Raw genomic sequence first — 13,649 nt, forward strand, 5'->3', positions numbered from 1 at the left:
GAGTGAGAGCGGCTCTGAGGAGAAGGACTTGGGGTGCTGGTTGATGAGAAGCTCGACAGGAGCCGCAACGTGCGCTCACAGCCCAGAAACCAACCGTGTCCTGGGCTGCATCAAGAGAAGCGCGGCCAGCAGGGAGGGAGGGGATTCTGCCCCTCTGCTCCTCTCTGGGGAGACCTCAGCTGGAGGATTGGGGCCAGTTCTGGAATCCTCAACAGAAGAAAGAGATGGAGCTGTTGGAACGGGTCCAGAGGAGGCTCCAAGGATGACCCGAGGGCTGGAGAACCTCCCAACGAGGACAGGCTGAGAGAGTTGGGGTTGTTCAGCCTGGAGAGGAGAAGGCTCCGAGGAGACCTTAGAGCAGCTTCCAGTGCTGAAAGGGGCTCCAGGAAAGCTGGAGAGGGGCTGTTCATAAAGGCTGTGGGGATGGGACGAGGGGGAATGGGGATAAACTGGAGAGGGGCAGAGTTAGACTGGATATAGGATGGAATTTCTTCATGATGAGGGTGGGGAGGCTGTGGCCCAGGTTGCTCAGAGCGATGGTGGCTGCCCCATCCCTGGAGGGGTTCCAGGCCAGGTTGGATGGGGTTTGGGGCCCCTGAGCCAGTAGGAGGTGTCCCTGCCCATGGCAGGGGGTGGGACTGGATGGGCTTTGAGGTCCCTTCCAACCCAAACTATTCTCTGATTCTATAAATCCTGCCCCTTTTATCCCTCCGCTTGCTTGCTGAAGCTCTCTCTACGACCTTTCTCACCTGGAGATGCTCCAATATGGGGAAAGGTGTCCATGCAGCACGTTATAGTGGTTATTTCTGTATATAGATAAACCTGAGCCTCCCAAAACGTTGGTCTTGCTGGGCTGGGTGCAGTGAGTTCGGTCCCATCGGGTGCCGTGTTCCCCAGAGAAGGATGCTCGGCAGGGGAGACCCTTCATCCCACTGTGTTTGGACCTGTTCCTCTCACCAACCCCTTGGTTTGATGGAACCAAGTAAGGAGAAACCCGTCTTTGGGAGAATTCCTGCAAATCCAGGGTAAAGGGTGGATTTGTCCTGGAGAGAGGGAGAGCAATCGGAGCTGGACTGAGCTCCTCCAGAGCTGTTGAGCTTTAATTAGGGACTTGCTGTGCATCCTCCCATTCTTCTCCCCCCCTCAGATGAGCCACGTTGGTCCTTCAGCATCTTCACACAAGCGCCTTTTTCCTCTTTTCCCTCTTACTTCCCTTTTTCCCCAGCCCCAACCTGTCCTTCGAAGCTGCTTTTACCTCTTTTCCCATGGCCAAGGATGTCCTCATGGTGTTGACTCCCGCTTTGGGGCGTGGAGATGGGGAGAACATCCCTCAACCCAATGCCACTATGAACCCATCTCAATTTTCCCATCACTCCTAACGCTGACTCCAGATTTCTGCCTTGGGATTTGAGCACATTGGGAAAAAAACAAGACTAAAAAGGAAAATACATTATTATTTTTTTTTTTGGAAAGGATGCAGTTATTTGCCTTTATTTATCTTCTGAAAGCTTTTGGATTCCTCTTTTTTTTGATCTTTCCTTTGCAGCTGCGTGGCCAACGGTTGGTTTATTTAAGCTGACATCGTGCTGGGAGCACAGGGCTTTACAAGGTGGGGTTTTAAGGAAGGGCGGCTCGAGAGGAGCAGCCGCGTCGCAGCGAGCTTTAGGCAGGAGGCAACTGAAATGGATGCAATAAAAGTATATTAAAAATAGCAAACGGCCGTAGAAAGTGGCTGCGAGGCTCAAAGTGCGGAGAGGAATCTGGGGCTATTTAATAAAAATGGAAAAAGCGACAAATTATAGAGCAGAACCCTGCTGCTTGGGTGATGCGGAGGTGAAATCGTGCTGAAATAGGGAAAATAGATCAGAAATATATATATAGTCAGTAAAAAAAATCCAGAAATAAAGACCGGAAAGAGATCAAGGAGTGTAAGGATAGGACAAAGGGAATGGGTTTGAGCCGAAAGAGGGGAGATTGGGAGGAGATCTTGGGGAGAAATGTTTTGCTGTGAGGGTGGGGAGGCCCTGGCCCAGGTTGCCCAGAGCAGTGGTGGCTGCCCCATCCCTGGAGGGGTTCCAGGCCAGGTTGGATGGGGTTTGGAGCCCCTGATCCAGTGGGAGGTGATCCAGAGGTGGAACTGGATGGTCTTTGAGGTCCCTTCCAACCCTTTGGAGGCAATTCTGCCCCTCTGTTGCTCAGAGACTTCATTTGGAGGATTGGGTCCAGTTCTGGAATCCTCAACATAAGGAGATGGAGCTGTTGGAACGGGTCCAGAGGAGGCTCCAAGGATGATCTGAGTGCTGGAGAACCTCTGTACGAGGACAGGCTGAGAGAGTTGGGGTTGTTCAGCCTGGAGAAGAGAAGGCTCCAAGGAGACCTTAGAGTGACCTTCCAGTGCCTGAAGGGGCTCCAGGAAAGCTGGAGAGGGGCTGTGGGGATGGGATGAGGGGGAATGGGGATAAACTGGAGAGGGGCAGATTTAGAGTGGACATTATGAAGAATTTCTTCACCATGAGGGTGGGGAGGCACTGGCCCAGGTTGCCCAGAGCAGTGGTGGCTGCCCCATCCCTGGAGGGGTTCCAGGCCAGGTTGGATGGGGTTTGGAGCCCCTGATCCAGCGGGAGGTGGGACTGGATCATCTTTAAGGTCCCTTCTAACCCAAACTATGATTCCAAACCCAAACCGTTCCCCGATTCTCTCTCTTCTCTCGTGAAGCTGTGGATTCAGCACCCCCAAATTCCATGTTTTGTAAAAACATCTCCCAGCTGAGATTCCTCACTGCTTTTTTTTGCTTTCTTCCCCCATTTGCAAAATGCTAACTCTGCTCCCTCGCCCGTCTCTCCAATTTAAAGCAATTTACTTGGAGCCGGGTATGAATTACTCAGCACAGAGTTAACCAGCACCTGCTTGTCGTTAATTGGCATGTGTGTTAATTGCTGTGATAGTCATCCTTGTGCGAGCGCGCGAGGGGGTGTAGGGCAGGAGGGAGGGATGCGGGTGCTAATGCGCTGCCTCCCGTCCCAGCGCTTCTCGCTGCTTCCCGGGATGATGCCGAATTTCTCCTTTCCTGCTCCTTGACAAGGTTTCCAGGTGCTGGAAAGGGACCGGATGGGTTTTTACCGGCGCTGTTTGCTCGCTGCAACGCCTGCGATTTGCTCTACAGCAAGGTTGGTGAGTCCCCTTCGATGCCCTTGGACCTCAGCGGCTCCTCCTGGTTGGGTGGAGCGGCTGAGATGCTCGGTGGTTGCATGGCGATGGTCACCATGGAGACGGGTACCACTGGGGATGGTGGCATCACACGGGGAAGGATGCGGGTTCCTGGAGTGGCCTGAGCCCGACCTCACTCCATCCCAGCTCCACCCTGTGATGCTTAAGCTGTCCCAAAGTGGCTTTAGGACATTGCAGGGTCAGATTTTGAGGGCAGTCTGCTTGATGTGGCTGTGGAGATTCTCTGGTGTCTCGTAAGGGCTGAGCTTAACCCATCCGCTGGTGTTCGTGCGACTCGTTGGGTTGGAGCGGCTTGGAGGTGTTGGTGCCTCATCCCAAATGGGTTGGAAAGGTCCTGTGGGCTTGGACGCTGTGTGGAGTGGGTGTCTTCTCATCGTACGCGCACCACGGGAGAGCGTGAGGTTGTTTCATAGAATCATAGAATCGTTTGAGTTGGAAGGGACCTCAAAGATCATCCGGTTCCAACCCTCTGCCATGGGCAGGGAGGTCGCACTGGATCAGGCTGTTTCCTTGGAAAATGAGGCTGAGGAGAAAGAAGCTGTTGTCTCTGAAGGAAGAAAAGATGATTCAATGATAGGGGGATATTATATCCAATAAAAAGAAAACCCCAGCTGTTAGAAGCTATTTAGGAGTTTAACTCCTTTTAAGAGTGTTGGGCTTTGGCTGCTTGGCTGGGGATACGTTTGGGTGCTTGAATTCCTCCTGATGATGGAGAAGAAACCCCTGGGTGATCCAAATGCTTCGGGATGGGCAGGGAGAGAGGCAGAGGAATTTGCTGGTGAAGGAAAGGGGGCTCTGGAGGAGCTCGGCTCGGTGCGTGGTGCAGAATGGGTTCTTCTGGGCTGGGTCCTGCGGGCAGGAGGGAGGGCATCTCTCCAGGTTCTTTGTGTTTGCAGATGCCGCTCAGAAACTCGAGCCTGTGGTTGGACTTTGTGAAACAGCCACCTGGGCAGGAAACGTGAAAATACCTGGGGTTAAAAATATATTGAGGGGGGAAAAAAAAACACCCCAACAACCCAACCTAAAAGCAAATAAACCCACCCCAAAATACCAACTCCAACAGCAGGAAGAGGAAGGGAAAGGAAAAGAGTTTTAAATCCCCTCTGCTGGATGAGTTTGGAGGGCAGCAAACAGCACCAGGCTTTTCTCCATCCTTCCTGATCCCATCCGAGGATGCACTCGCTGTGAAGTGTTTTCCTTCCCGTGCAGGGGAGATGGATCAAATGGATCAAAAACATCGCACCAACTCCTTTTCTTCCTGTGAGGACAAGGAAAAAGAAGTGGTGTTAAGTTGCACTCAGGTTTATTTGCAGTTTGAACGCTCCCGTGCGAGAAGCACCGTCATCCCGTGTGGACATCGAGGCGGGGATGAGCGGCGCTGGGGTTTCTTCCTCATCCCTACAACCATCCCACCTCATTTTCCAACGCTGAGAAGCTTTTGGCCACAATAGCATCCCGTGAAGAAGTCCCACAACCCGATTGTGGTAAAATGTTTTCCCTTTCACTCAGTTGAAATTTACTGCCTGTTGTTTTCCAGTGTTTATTGTTGCTTCTGGAGAATTCCTCTCTGGTTTGGACAGTGAATCTGCTGTCTTTGCAGAGGGTTTCTCTGTCCAAGAGCTGCAGCACCAGGAAAGAATTAGCATCTTGCCCCAGGTCCGGATGCGGAGCTGTTGCTCCTTTGTGCTGCTGCTGCTGGTGGTTTTGAGGATGGTGGAGGTGAATATTTTTCAGGCGGTTTAAAAGCTCCAAAGGGAAAAGCAGCAAAGAAAACGTGGCAGAAAGTTCCTCCTCCACCAGATTTTCTCCAGGCCTTTGGAATCCTCGCCTCAAGCCCTGCCCTTGGGACTGTGGGTCTCTCCCTCGTGGCTTCACGGTCATCCCGGGTGGAGGAAAGAAAAATCCTTGTTTTTCTTTTGGCTCTTCCTGTGTCATCGACCTCTCTGGGATGCTGTGGTGGCAGCACAGTGCCTGCATCCTCTCCTCTCCGGTGCCAGCCTGCGTACGATGCTGTGGGTCCAGAGATGCTGTGGGGGGGACAATGCTCAGGGACCAGTGGTGCTCAGGGATCAGTGAAGCTGTGGGTCCGGTGGTTCTCTGGGGCGGATGATGCTATGGGTCCAGTGATGCTCTGGGACAGACGATGCTGTGGGGCCAGTGATGCTCTGGGATGGATGATTGCTGTGGGGTCAATGATGCTGTGGGGCCAGTGATGCTCTGGGATGGATCATGCTGTGGGGCCAGTGGTGCTGTGATGCTCTGGGACTGACGATACTATGGGTCCAGCGATGCTGTGGGGCCGGTGATGCTCAGAGACCACTGGTGCTGTGGGTCCAATGGCGCTCTGAGGCCGGTGATGCTGTGGGTCTGGTGCTACTCTGCAATGGACATTGCTGTGGGTCTGGTGACGCTGTGGGGCCGGTGACGCTGTGGGTCTGGTGCTACTCTGGGATGGACAATGCTGTGGGTCTGGCGATGCCGTGGGGCTGGTGACGCTGTGGGGCTGGTGGTGCTCTGGGTCCAGTGGTGCTGTGGGGTTGGCGATGCTCTGCTTTTTCAGGGCTGCCCACAGAGAGTTGGGGAGCAGCGGCCACTGAAGGGCGTCCCGCCAGCCCTGGCTCAGCATCCCTCATGCTGCTCAGTCCCTCTCGTTTGGTTCAGGAAGGGGAAACACTCCCCAGTTTGGAGAAATAATGGTTCGAACACCAAATGCCATCCCAATATGGTTGCAATGAGTCTTCCGGGAGGGGGGGTTTACAAGAAAAAAAAGGGATTTTTGCTTCCCTTCGTCTCTCTGGTGTCCTTCCTGAGCTCCCCTTCCTTCGAGGCCAAATTGTGGCTGTTGGGGAGCAAAACGTCTCCCCATTCCCATCTCGGCTGCTTGAAGCAGCCCTGAAAGCGCTGAACGTGATGCACAGTGAATCATTTTAGCCCCCTCCAAAAAAGAGCAAAAGATGAAGTGACTCACACGACTCACTGAACCCCGAAAAACGAGTCTTGGAGTGAGGCCATCAGGGCTCGTTTGTTGTCGGAATGCGGTCTGAGGAGGAGGCGAAGGATGGGCTGAGATCGCTGGGGGCTTCGGGGGGGGGGTGTTGGGGGTGGAGGAGCTCAGCTGCGGACGCTGGGGTGGAATTTGGGATGATGGAAGGGAAGAAAAAGCTTTTTTGGTTTGTAACAAACCCAAGGGTTGGGGGCTGCCAAGCGGAGGCAGATATTTTGGGACTGGCTTTTCCCTTTGCTTGGGTCTTGGCATGGGGCACCTTCGCCTTCAATGCGATGTTATCGCTGCTCTTATCCGGCTGCTCGGAGACAGACCCGGGAGAAAATTATACCTGCGGGCAAATGGAACCAGACGAGTTTTCCCCTTCATCCCCCCTCACTGAAAAAATGGGATGAAGGGGGGGTGAAGGGTGCCTGGATGGACCCATAAACCTTGTGCTGTTCGAGGAGAAGCTCCACGTGAGCCACAACGTGCGCTCCCAGCCCAGAAACCAACCGTGTCCTGGGCTGCATCCAGAGAAGCGCGGCCAGCAGGGAGGGAGGGGATTGTGCCCCTCTGCTCCTCTCTGGGGAGACCTCATCGGGAGGATTGGGTCCAGTTCTGGAATCCTCAAGATAAGGAGATGGAGCTGTTGGAACGGGTCCAGAGGAGGCTCCAAGGATGCTGTGAGGGCTGGAGAACCTCTGTACGAGGACAGGCTGAGAGAGTTGGGGTTGTTCAGCCTGGAGAAGGCTCCAAGGAGACCTCAGAGCAGCTTCCAGTGCCTGAAGGGGCTCCAAGAAAGCTGGAGAGGGGCTGTTCATAAAGGCTGTGGGGATGGGACGAGGGGGAATGGGGATAAACTGGAGAGGGGCAGACTTAGACTTGATATAGGATGGAATTTCTTCACCATGAGAGTGGGGAGACCCTGGAACAGGTTGTTCCCCATCCCTGGAGGGGTTCCAGGCCAGGTTGGATGGGGTTTGGAGCCCCTGATCCAGTGGGAGGTGTCCCTGCCCATGGCAGGGGTGGAACTGGATGGGCTTTAAGGTCCTTTCCAACCCAAACTATTCCATGATTCTATGATAAACCTCCAGCATCAGGGGATGGGGGCGCAAAGAGCCCCATTATTGGATGTGAAATGCGTGGATGTAGAGGCAGAGATACCCCTGAGTTAACCCACAACCCCTGGGTCGATGGAAACAAGCAGTTGCTGAGCCCAGTTGGATCCCAGGCTGTTCCAGCTTCCTTCAGGGTCCCCCCTTGCCCAGAAGAATTGGGTTTCTGTACCTGATGATAGTTTTCTTTTTTAATAAAGGCATTTAAAAATTCCAAATTGAAGGTTAATGCAGAAATTGGAGCCGGATTGAAGTTGCCCGAGCGAATCGCCAACCACTCGACTGCTTATGACTTTATTAAGAGGGGGGAAAAAAGACGCCGAGAGCATCACGGAGGAATAATGATTCACGGACTCTCTGCTGCTTTCTCCTCCTCCATGAGCCCACGTGTCCTGGAGTGTGGGCAGATTTGGGTTCCATTCTTGGAGATCAGGTTGGAGAAATAGCTCTGCAACGCTCCTGGTCCCAGAGAGAGGGAGGATGGAGCGAGGACCTCAGGGAGCTCCAGGACTGGGGGGTCGGAGCCATGCAGGTGGCGGGGAGGGTCAAGACCAATGCTGGGACCCGAGGGGATGGCAGGAAGGTGGATCAAGGGAGGGTTAGGTTGGACATTAGGGAAAAATCCTTCACCCAGAGGGTGGTGGAGCACTGGAACAGCTCCCCAGGAAAGCAGTTGTGGCCCCAAGCCTGATATAGAATCATAGGGTTGGAAGGGACCTTAAAGATCATCCAATTCCAACCCTTTGCCATGGGCAGGGACACCTCCCACTGGCTCAGGGGCTCCAAGGCCCATCCAACCTGGCCTGGAACCCCTCCAGGGATGGGGCAGCCACCACTGCTCTGGGTAATCTGGGCCAGGGCCTCACCGCTCTCATGGTGAAGAAATTCTTCCTTATCTCAAGCCTAAATCTTCCTCTGTCCAATTTATCCCTGTTCCCCCTCATCCTATCACCACAAGCCTTTATGAATAGTCCTTCTCCAGCTTTCTTGGAGCCTCTTTCGCTGGAAGGTCGCTCCTCCCAGTACCTGAGCTTTCCAGAAGCATTTGGACAACACCCTGAGAAACACGGTGTAAAGGTTTGGTTTGTCCTGTGCGGCGACAGGAGTTGGACTCGATGATCCTTGCGGGGGGTTCTCTTCCAACTCAGGACATTCTATGGTGATAGAGTGGTCAGAGGGGACCTCAACACCCACCTATGGTTCCAGCGATGGGTTCGGACACCTCCCCCTGGATCAGGGGCTCCAAGCCCCATCCAACCTGGCCTGGAACCCCTCCAGGGATGGAGCAGCCACCACTGCCCCAAGATTTCTCCCCAAGATCTTATCTCAATCTCCCCTCTTTCAGCTCAAAACCGTTCCTCCTAATCCTCTCTGTGCCCTCCCTGATCCAAAGCCCCTCCCCAGCTTTTCCTGGAGCCTCCAAGGGTGCGCGATCCTGGATGGGGTTTGGGAACCAATGTCTCAATGCTGTCTCTCTCCTCCCACAGGTTTCTGAGCAGCCGCTGACGGCTCAGCCCGGTGGACACGGCCACGCAGGAGGATACCATGAACTGAGCACAGAGCAACGCAAACCTCTCTTTTTTTTTTTTTTTTCCTCATTTTTCCTTTTTTTTTTTTTTTTTGGATTGTTTTTCATCCAAAACCAAAAAAAAATCAAAAAAAGCCCCCCTTCTCCACGCTCTTTAATGCAAGCGTTTTAAAACGCAGTTGCTTTTCCCCTCCCTTCAACTGAAGTCGTCCCCGGGTGCGGTGAGGATTTCCTAAGAAGATGGGGAGAAAAAAGATCCAGATCCAACGGATCACAGACGAGCGCAATCGACAGGTCGGTGCTTTTCCTTCTCCACTCCTTCCCAGCAGGTATTTTAAGGGTTCTCGTTCAAAAAGGAGGTGATTAAGGTGATTCTGCCCCTCTGCTCCTCTCTGGGGAGACCTCAGCTGGAGGATTGGGTCCAGTTCTGGAATCCTCAACATAATGAGGAGATGGAGCTGTTGGAATGGGTCCAGAGGAGGCTACAAGGATGATGTGAGGGCTGGAGCACCTCTGTACGAGGACAGGCTGAGAGAGTTGGGGTTGTTCAGCCTGGAGAGGAGAAGGCTCCGAGGAGACCTTAGAGTGACCTTCCAGTGCCTGAAGGGACTCCAGGAGAGCTGTGGAGGGGCTGTTCATAAAGGCTGTGGGGATGGGACGAGGGGGAACGGGGATAAACTGGAGAGGGGCAGAGTTAGAGTGGACATGAGGAGGAATTTCTTTACCATGAGAGTGGTGAGGCCCTGGCCCAGGTTGCCCAGGGAAGCTGTGGCTGCTCCATCCCTGGAGGGGTTCCAGGCCAGGTTGGATGGACCTTGGGCACCTGATCCAGTGGGAGGTGTCCCTGCCCATGGCAGGGGGGTTGGAACTGGATGATCTTTCAGGTCCCTTCCAACCCAGACTATTCTATGATTCTATGAAAATGAGCTATTTCCATCCAATTTGGGGCTGGTTTTACCCCATCCCCTAAAGAAGCGGATGGATAAACCTCAGCAACGGGGCCGGATTGAGGCAGATGCCCAGAACCGGGCGATTGGCCCTGTTTTACTGTGCCGAGGAGCCACCGCCCCCACCAGACGTTGCTCCTCGCCTTGGAGCTCCTTGCGCCGTTTCCATCTAAGCTCTTTTCCAGAAGAAAGTGTCTTCTCCACTTAATTCTCCCCCCCCCCCCCTTTTTTTTTTCTGTCTTGCAGAAAATATGTTTCAGTTGACATTTTCCATGAGGTTTTTCCAATCAAAAACAGCCACAATAAGGATCCATTTTTTCTGAACTCAAACAACTCAAATTAATCCTTTTTCTTTGCAATTGAAAAAGTACATGGATCCAGGGTTTTTTTTTCTCTTTCTTTCCTTGGTTTCTGTTGAAGCCAAACCCCAGACACGCACGCGGGTTCGTGTGTGTAGAAATGTCAGAAGACAAAAGGAAAAACCCATTTTTTTGCCCTAACTTATGTGTTCCTTGGGTGGGAGCGGCTGAGCGGCAGCACTTTGCCAGGCCAGGTCCTCTCTGTGATGACTCCATGGATTTATTTCCCCTTTGATGAGCTGATCAACAGCAGCTGAACATGAGCCTGCAATGGCCATGGTGGCCAAGAAGGCCACCAGCATCCCGGCTTGGATCAGCTATGGGGTGGCCAGCAGGAGCGGGGATAGGATTGTCCTCCTGGACATAGTGCTGAGGAGGCTTCACCTTGAATCTTAGGGTGAGTTTTGGGCCCCTCACTCCAAGAAAGACCTTGAGGGGCTGGAGTGCATCCAGAGAAGGGAATGGAGCTGGGAAGGGGCTGGAGAACAGGGGTTGTGGGAGCAGCTGAGGGCCCTGGGGCTGTTTAGTCTGGAGGAGAGGAGGCTGAGGGGAGACCTCATCGCTCTCTGCAGCTCCTGGGAGGGGGGTTAGAGCCAGGCGGGGCTCTGCTCCCAAGGAACAAGTGATGGGATGGGAGGAAACGGCCTCAAGTTGCACCAGGCGAGGTTTAGATTGGATATGGAGAACGATGTCTTTAGTGTCAGAGTGGTGAAGCCGTGGCAGAGGTTGCCCGGGGCAGTGGGGGAGTCCCCATCCCTGGAGGGGCTCAGAACACGTGTGGCCGTGGCACTCTGGGACGTGGTTTGGTTGGCATGGGAGGGTTGGACTGGATGAGCTGAGAGGGCTTTACCAACCTTAATGATTTTGTGATGCTCTGATTCTTGCGGTCCTTGAGTTTGGCTCAGCAGATCCAAGCCTTTGCCTTTGGTCCAGCCACCGCTGGACCGTTTCTACTGCTTTTATGCCATAAATCAAGGGGGGGGAAAAAAAAGGATGTGTGTGTATTCCTAATGCTTAAAAAGTGGGAAATAACAGAAATGGATGAACCGGTTTATTGTTTCATGGCAAAACAATAGAAAAATGCAGGTTTTCCTTATTACGGCTTTATTTGGTGGCTCGGGGATGGGATGGACATCTAATGGGATTTAATAATATCCCAGTTGCTCGTGGCGCTGTTTTTTTCCCTCGTTAGCGAGAAATGGGGCGTTAGGGGTTGTTGAGGAAACTGGAGTGAATTTTACGGGGCAGTTGCACGGGGGGGAACAGGATTTGCAGCTATCGGAGCCCCGTTAGGCGTTCAAATGAGCGGAAAATATTTGGTCATGCTGGAGGTTGATGGCACAGCCCTGTTTTATAAGCCTTCAGGAAAGGAAAGAGGAGTTTCGCTGCCAAAGGCGGGAGCCAAGGCGGTGGGAGGTGGTTTTTTTGGGCTGCTCCTTGGTGCAGGGCTTGGCCAAGGCGGGCTGGAGGTCGAGTCGTAGAATGATGAAGGTTGGAAAAGACCTCTCAGCTCATCCAGTCCGACCGTCAGCCCAACCCCACCGTGCCAACCAAACCATGGCCCAAAGTGCCACTTCTCCATGGTTTTTGAGCCCCTCCATGGATGGAGACTTTCCCACTGCCCTGGGCAGCCTCTGCCAGGGTTTCACCGCTCTTCTTATAAAGATGTTGTTCCCTATATCCAATCTAAGCCTCCCCTGGCACAACTTGAGGCCATTTCCTCTCATCCCATCCCTTGTTTCTTGGGAAAAGAGACCAGCACCCACCTCGCTACAACCTCTTTTCAAGATGCAGACCCTTGCCAAGGTCTTCCCAGCCCTGGTGGCATTTAGCAGTGGGAGTTGCCCCGCATGGTTTTATCGTGTCTCAGATGTTGTTGTCCTCCAAAGCCCACCTCCTGAGTGGGGCGCACGTTAGTTTTCCTGTGGGATTGATTTAAGGAAGAATTTCTTCACCATGAGGGTGGTGAGGCCCTGGAACAGGTTGCCCAGGGAAGCTGTGGCTGCCCCATCCCTGGAGGTGTTGAAGACCAGGTTGGATGGGCCTTGGGCAGCCTGAGCCAGTGGGAGGTGTCCCTGCCCATGGCAGGGGGGTTGGAACTGGATGGTCTTTAAGGTCCCTTCCAACCCAAACCATTCTATGATTCTATGATTTAGCCGTTGGAGTTGCTCCGCACAACTTGGTGCTGTGGTTTTAGCCCATCTCAGATATTGGATGTTGTTCCCAAAACTCAGCTCCTGGGTCTGGAGGACCTTATTTTTCCAGCCCTGTCCAGGCTGATTCTTGCAAAACCCATGATGGGAACATTGCTCCCCATCCCGTTTTTTCCATGGCACGTATGACTTTGCTTCCCTGAAAACCCAGCCGGGTGTAGCTCCAGCCGTTTAATCAGCGTAGGCTTTGCAATCAATTCTTTTCACTGCTCCTTTTCTTTGGGAAACAAGGACACGCCAAGAAGAGAGGATGTTCCGTGATGGATGGCTGCTCCAGGCGGTGGAGCATCTTCTCCATCCACCGCAGCAGGAGCTGCATCTCTCACCTCTGTAAAGGACAGGATGACCCTCCTGCTTTGCACGATGCACGCGCAATGCTGGAATCCATTCTCCGGGCTTGGAATTTTCCCATCTTGCTTTATCTCATTCCCCTTCCCTTCTTCTCCTGCCGTTGCTGCAGAAGCTGAGAAGCATCTCTGCACGCGTGGCCGTCGTGGCTGCAGGCTGGTGGCTCAGCTGGCTTCAAACCAGGGTCTGGGAGCATCTTCAGCCCATCCGTGTCTCCACAGCAGCCCCCCCTGAGGCTCGGCATGGTTCATCTCTCCCGTGCCGCGCCCCAGGAGCTGCTGAATTATGCATGGGGTCGCGTGCTGCGACGCTGCTGCTGGAAATGTAGGTCTGGCAGCTCTTGCATGCGGCGGGCGGCTCCCGCGGCACCTGCGCGTGGAAGGAGAGGGGTGGGGAATGGGAAGAGTGCGTTGGTGAGCTCGGAGATTCATTGGTGGTCGTGCAAGCAGGTGGAGGCAGAGCCGCTCTCGACGCCGCTGTTTATTCTCCAAGTGGATCAGTCCCGGTGAGGTGGGGCTGCTGAGGTGTTGTGAGGAACAGGAGGAGGAGTTGAGGTTGAGCAGGGGCTCTCCAAAGCCTTCAGTGTGAGGGGAAGGCAGCAGGAGCAGGGATGGGATCTTCCCCTGGACTCGGTGCTGGTGGGGCCACACCTCGAATCCTGGGGTCAGTTTTGGGTCCCTCACTCCAAGAAAGACCTTGAGGGGCTGCAGCGCATCCGGAGAAGGGAGCGGAGCTGGGAAGGGGCTGGAGAACAGGGGTTGTGGGAGCAGCTGAGGGCCCTGGGGCTGTTTAGTCTGGAGAAGGGGAGGCTGAGGGGAGACCTCATCGCTCTCTGCAGCTCCTGGGAGGGACGTTGGAGCCAGGCGGGGCTCTGCTCTCAAGGAACAAGTGATGGGATGAGAGGGAACAGCCTCAAGTTTCATCA

General features: G+C 53.8%; 1 protein-coding gene across 12 annotated transcripts in view; it reads left to right on the top strand.

Annotated features, from left to right (window-relative positions):
- Nucleotides 1–13,649, top strand: part of MEF2D (myocyte enhancer factor 2D) — a 114,600-nt gene that overhangs the window by 65,564 nt on the left and 35,387 nt on the right. For all 12 annotated transcript variants that reach the window (XM_054051066.1, XM_054051072.1, XM_054051075.1 and 9 more), the window contains exon 3: nucleotides 8,817–9,151. In XM_054051066.1, coding sequence (XP_053907041.1) covers nucleotides 9,098–9,151 — 54 coding nt within the window. In that variant the 5' untranslated portion in view covers nucleotides 8,817–9,097. The remainder of the gene's footprint in view (nucleotides 1–8,816; nucleotides 9,152–13,649) is intronic.

This window comes from Cuculus canorus, chromosome 28 (assembly GCF_017976375.1).
Source record: "Cuculus canorus isolate bCucCan1 chromosome 28, bCucCan1.pri, whole genome shotgun sequence".
Classification (NCBI taxonomy): domain Eukaryota; kingdom Metazoa; phylum Chordata; class Aves; order Cuculiformes; family Cuculidae; genus Cuculus; species Cuculus canorus.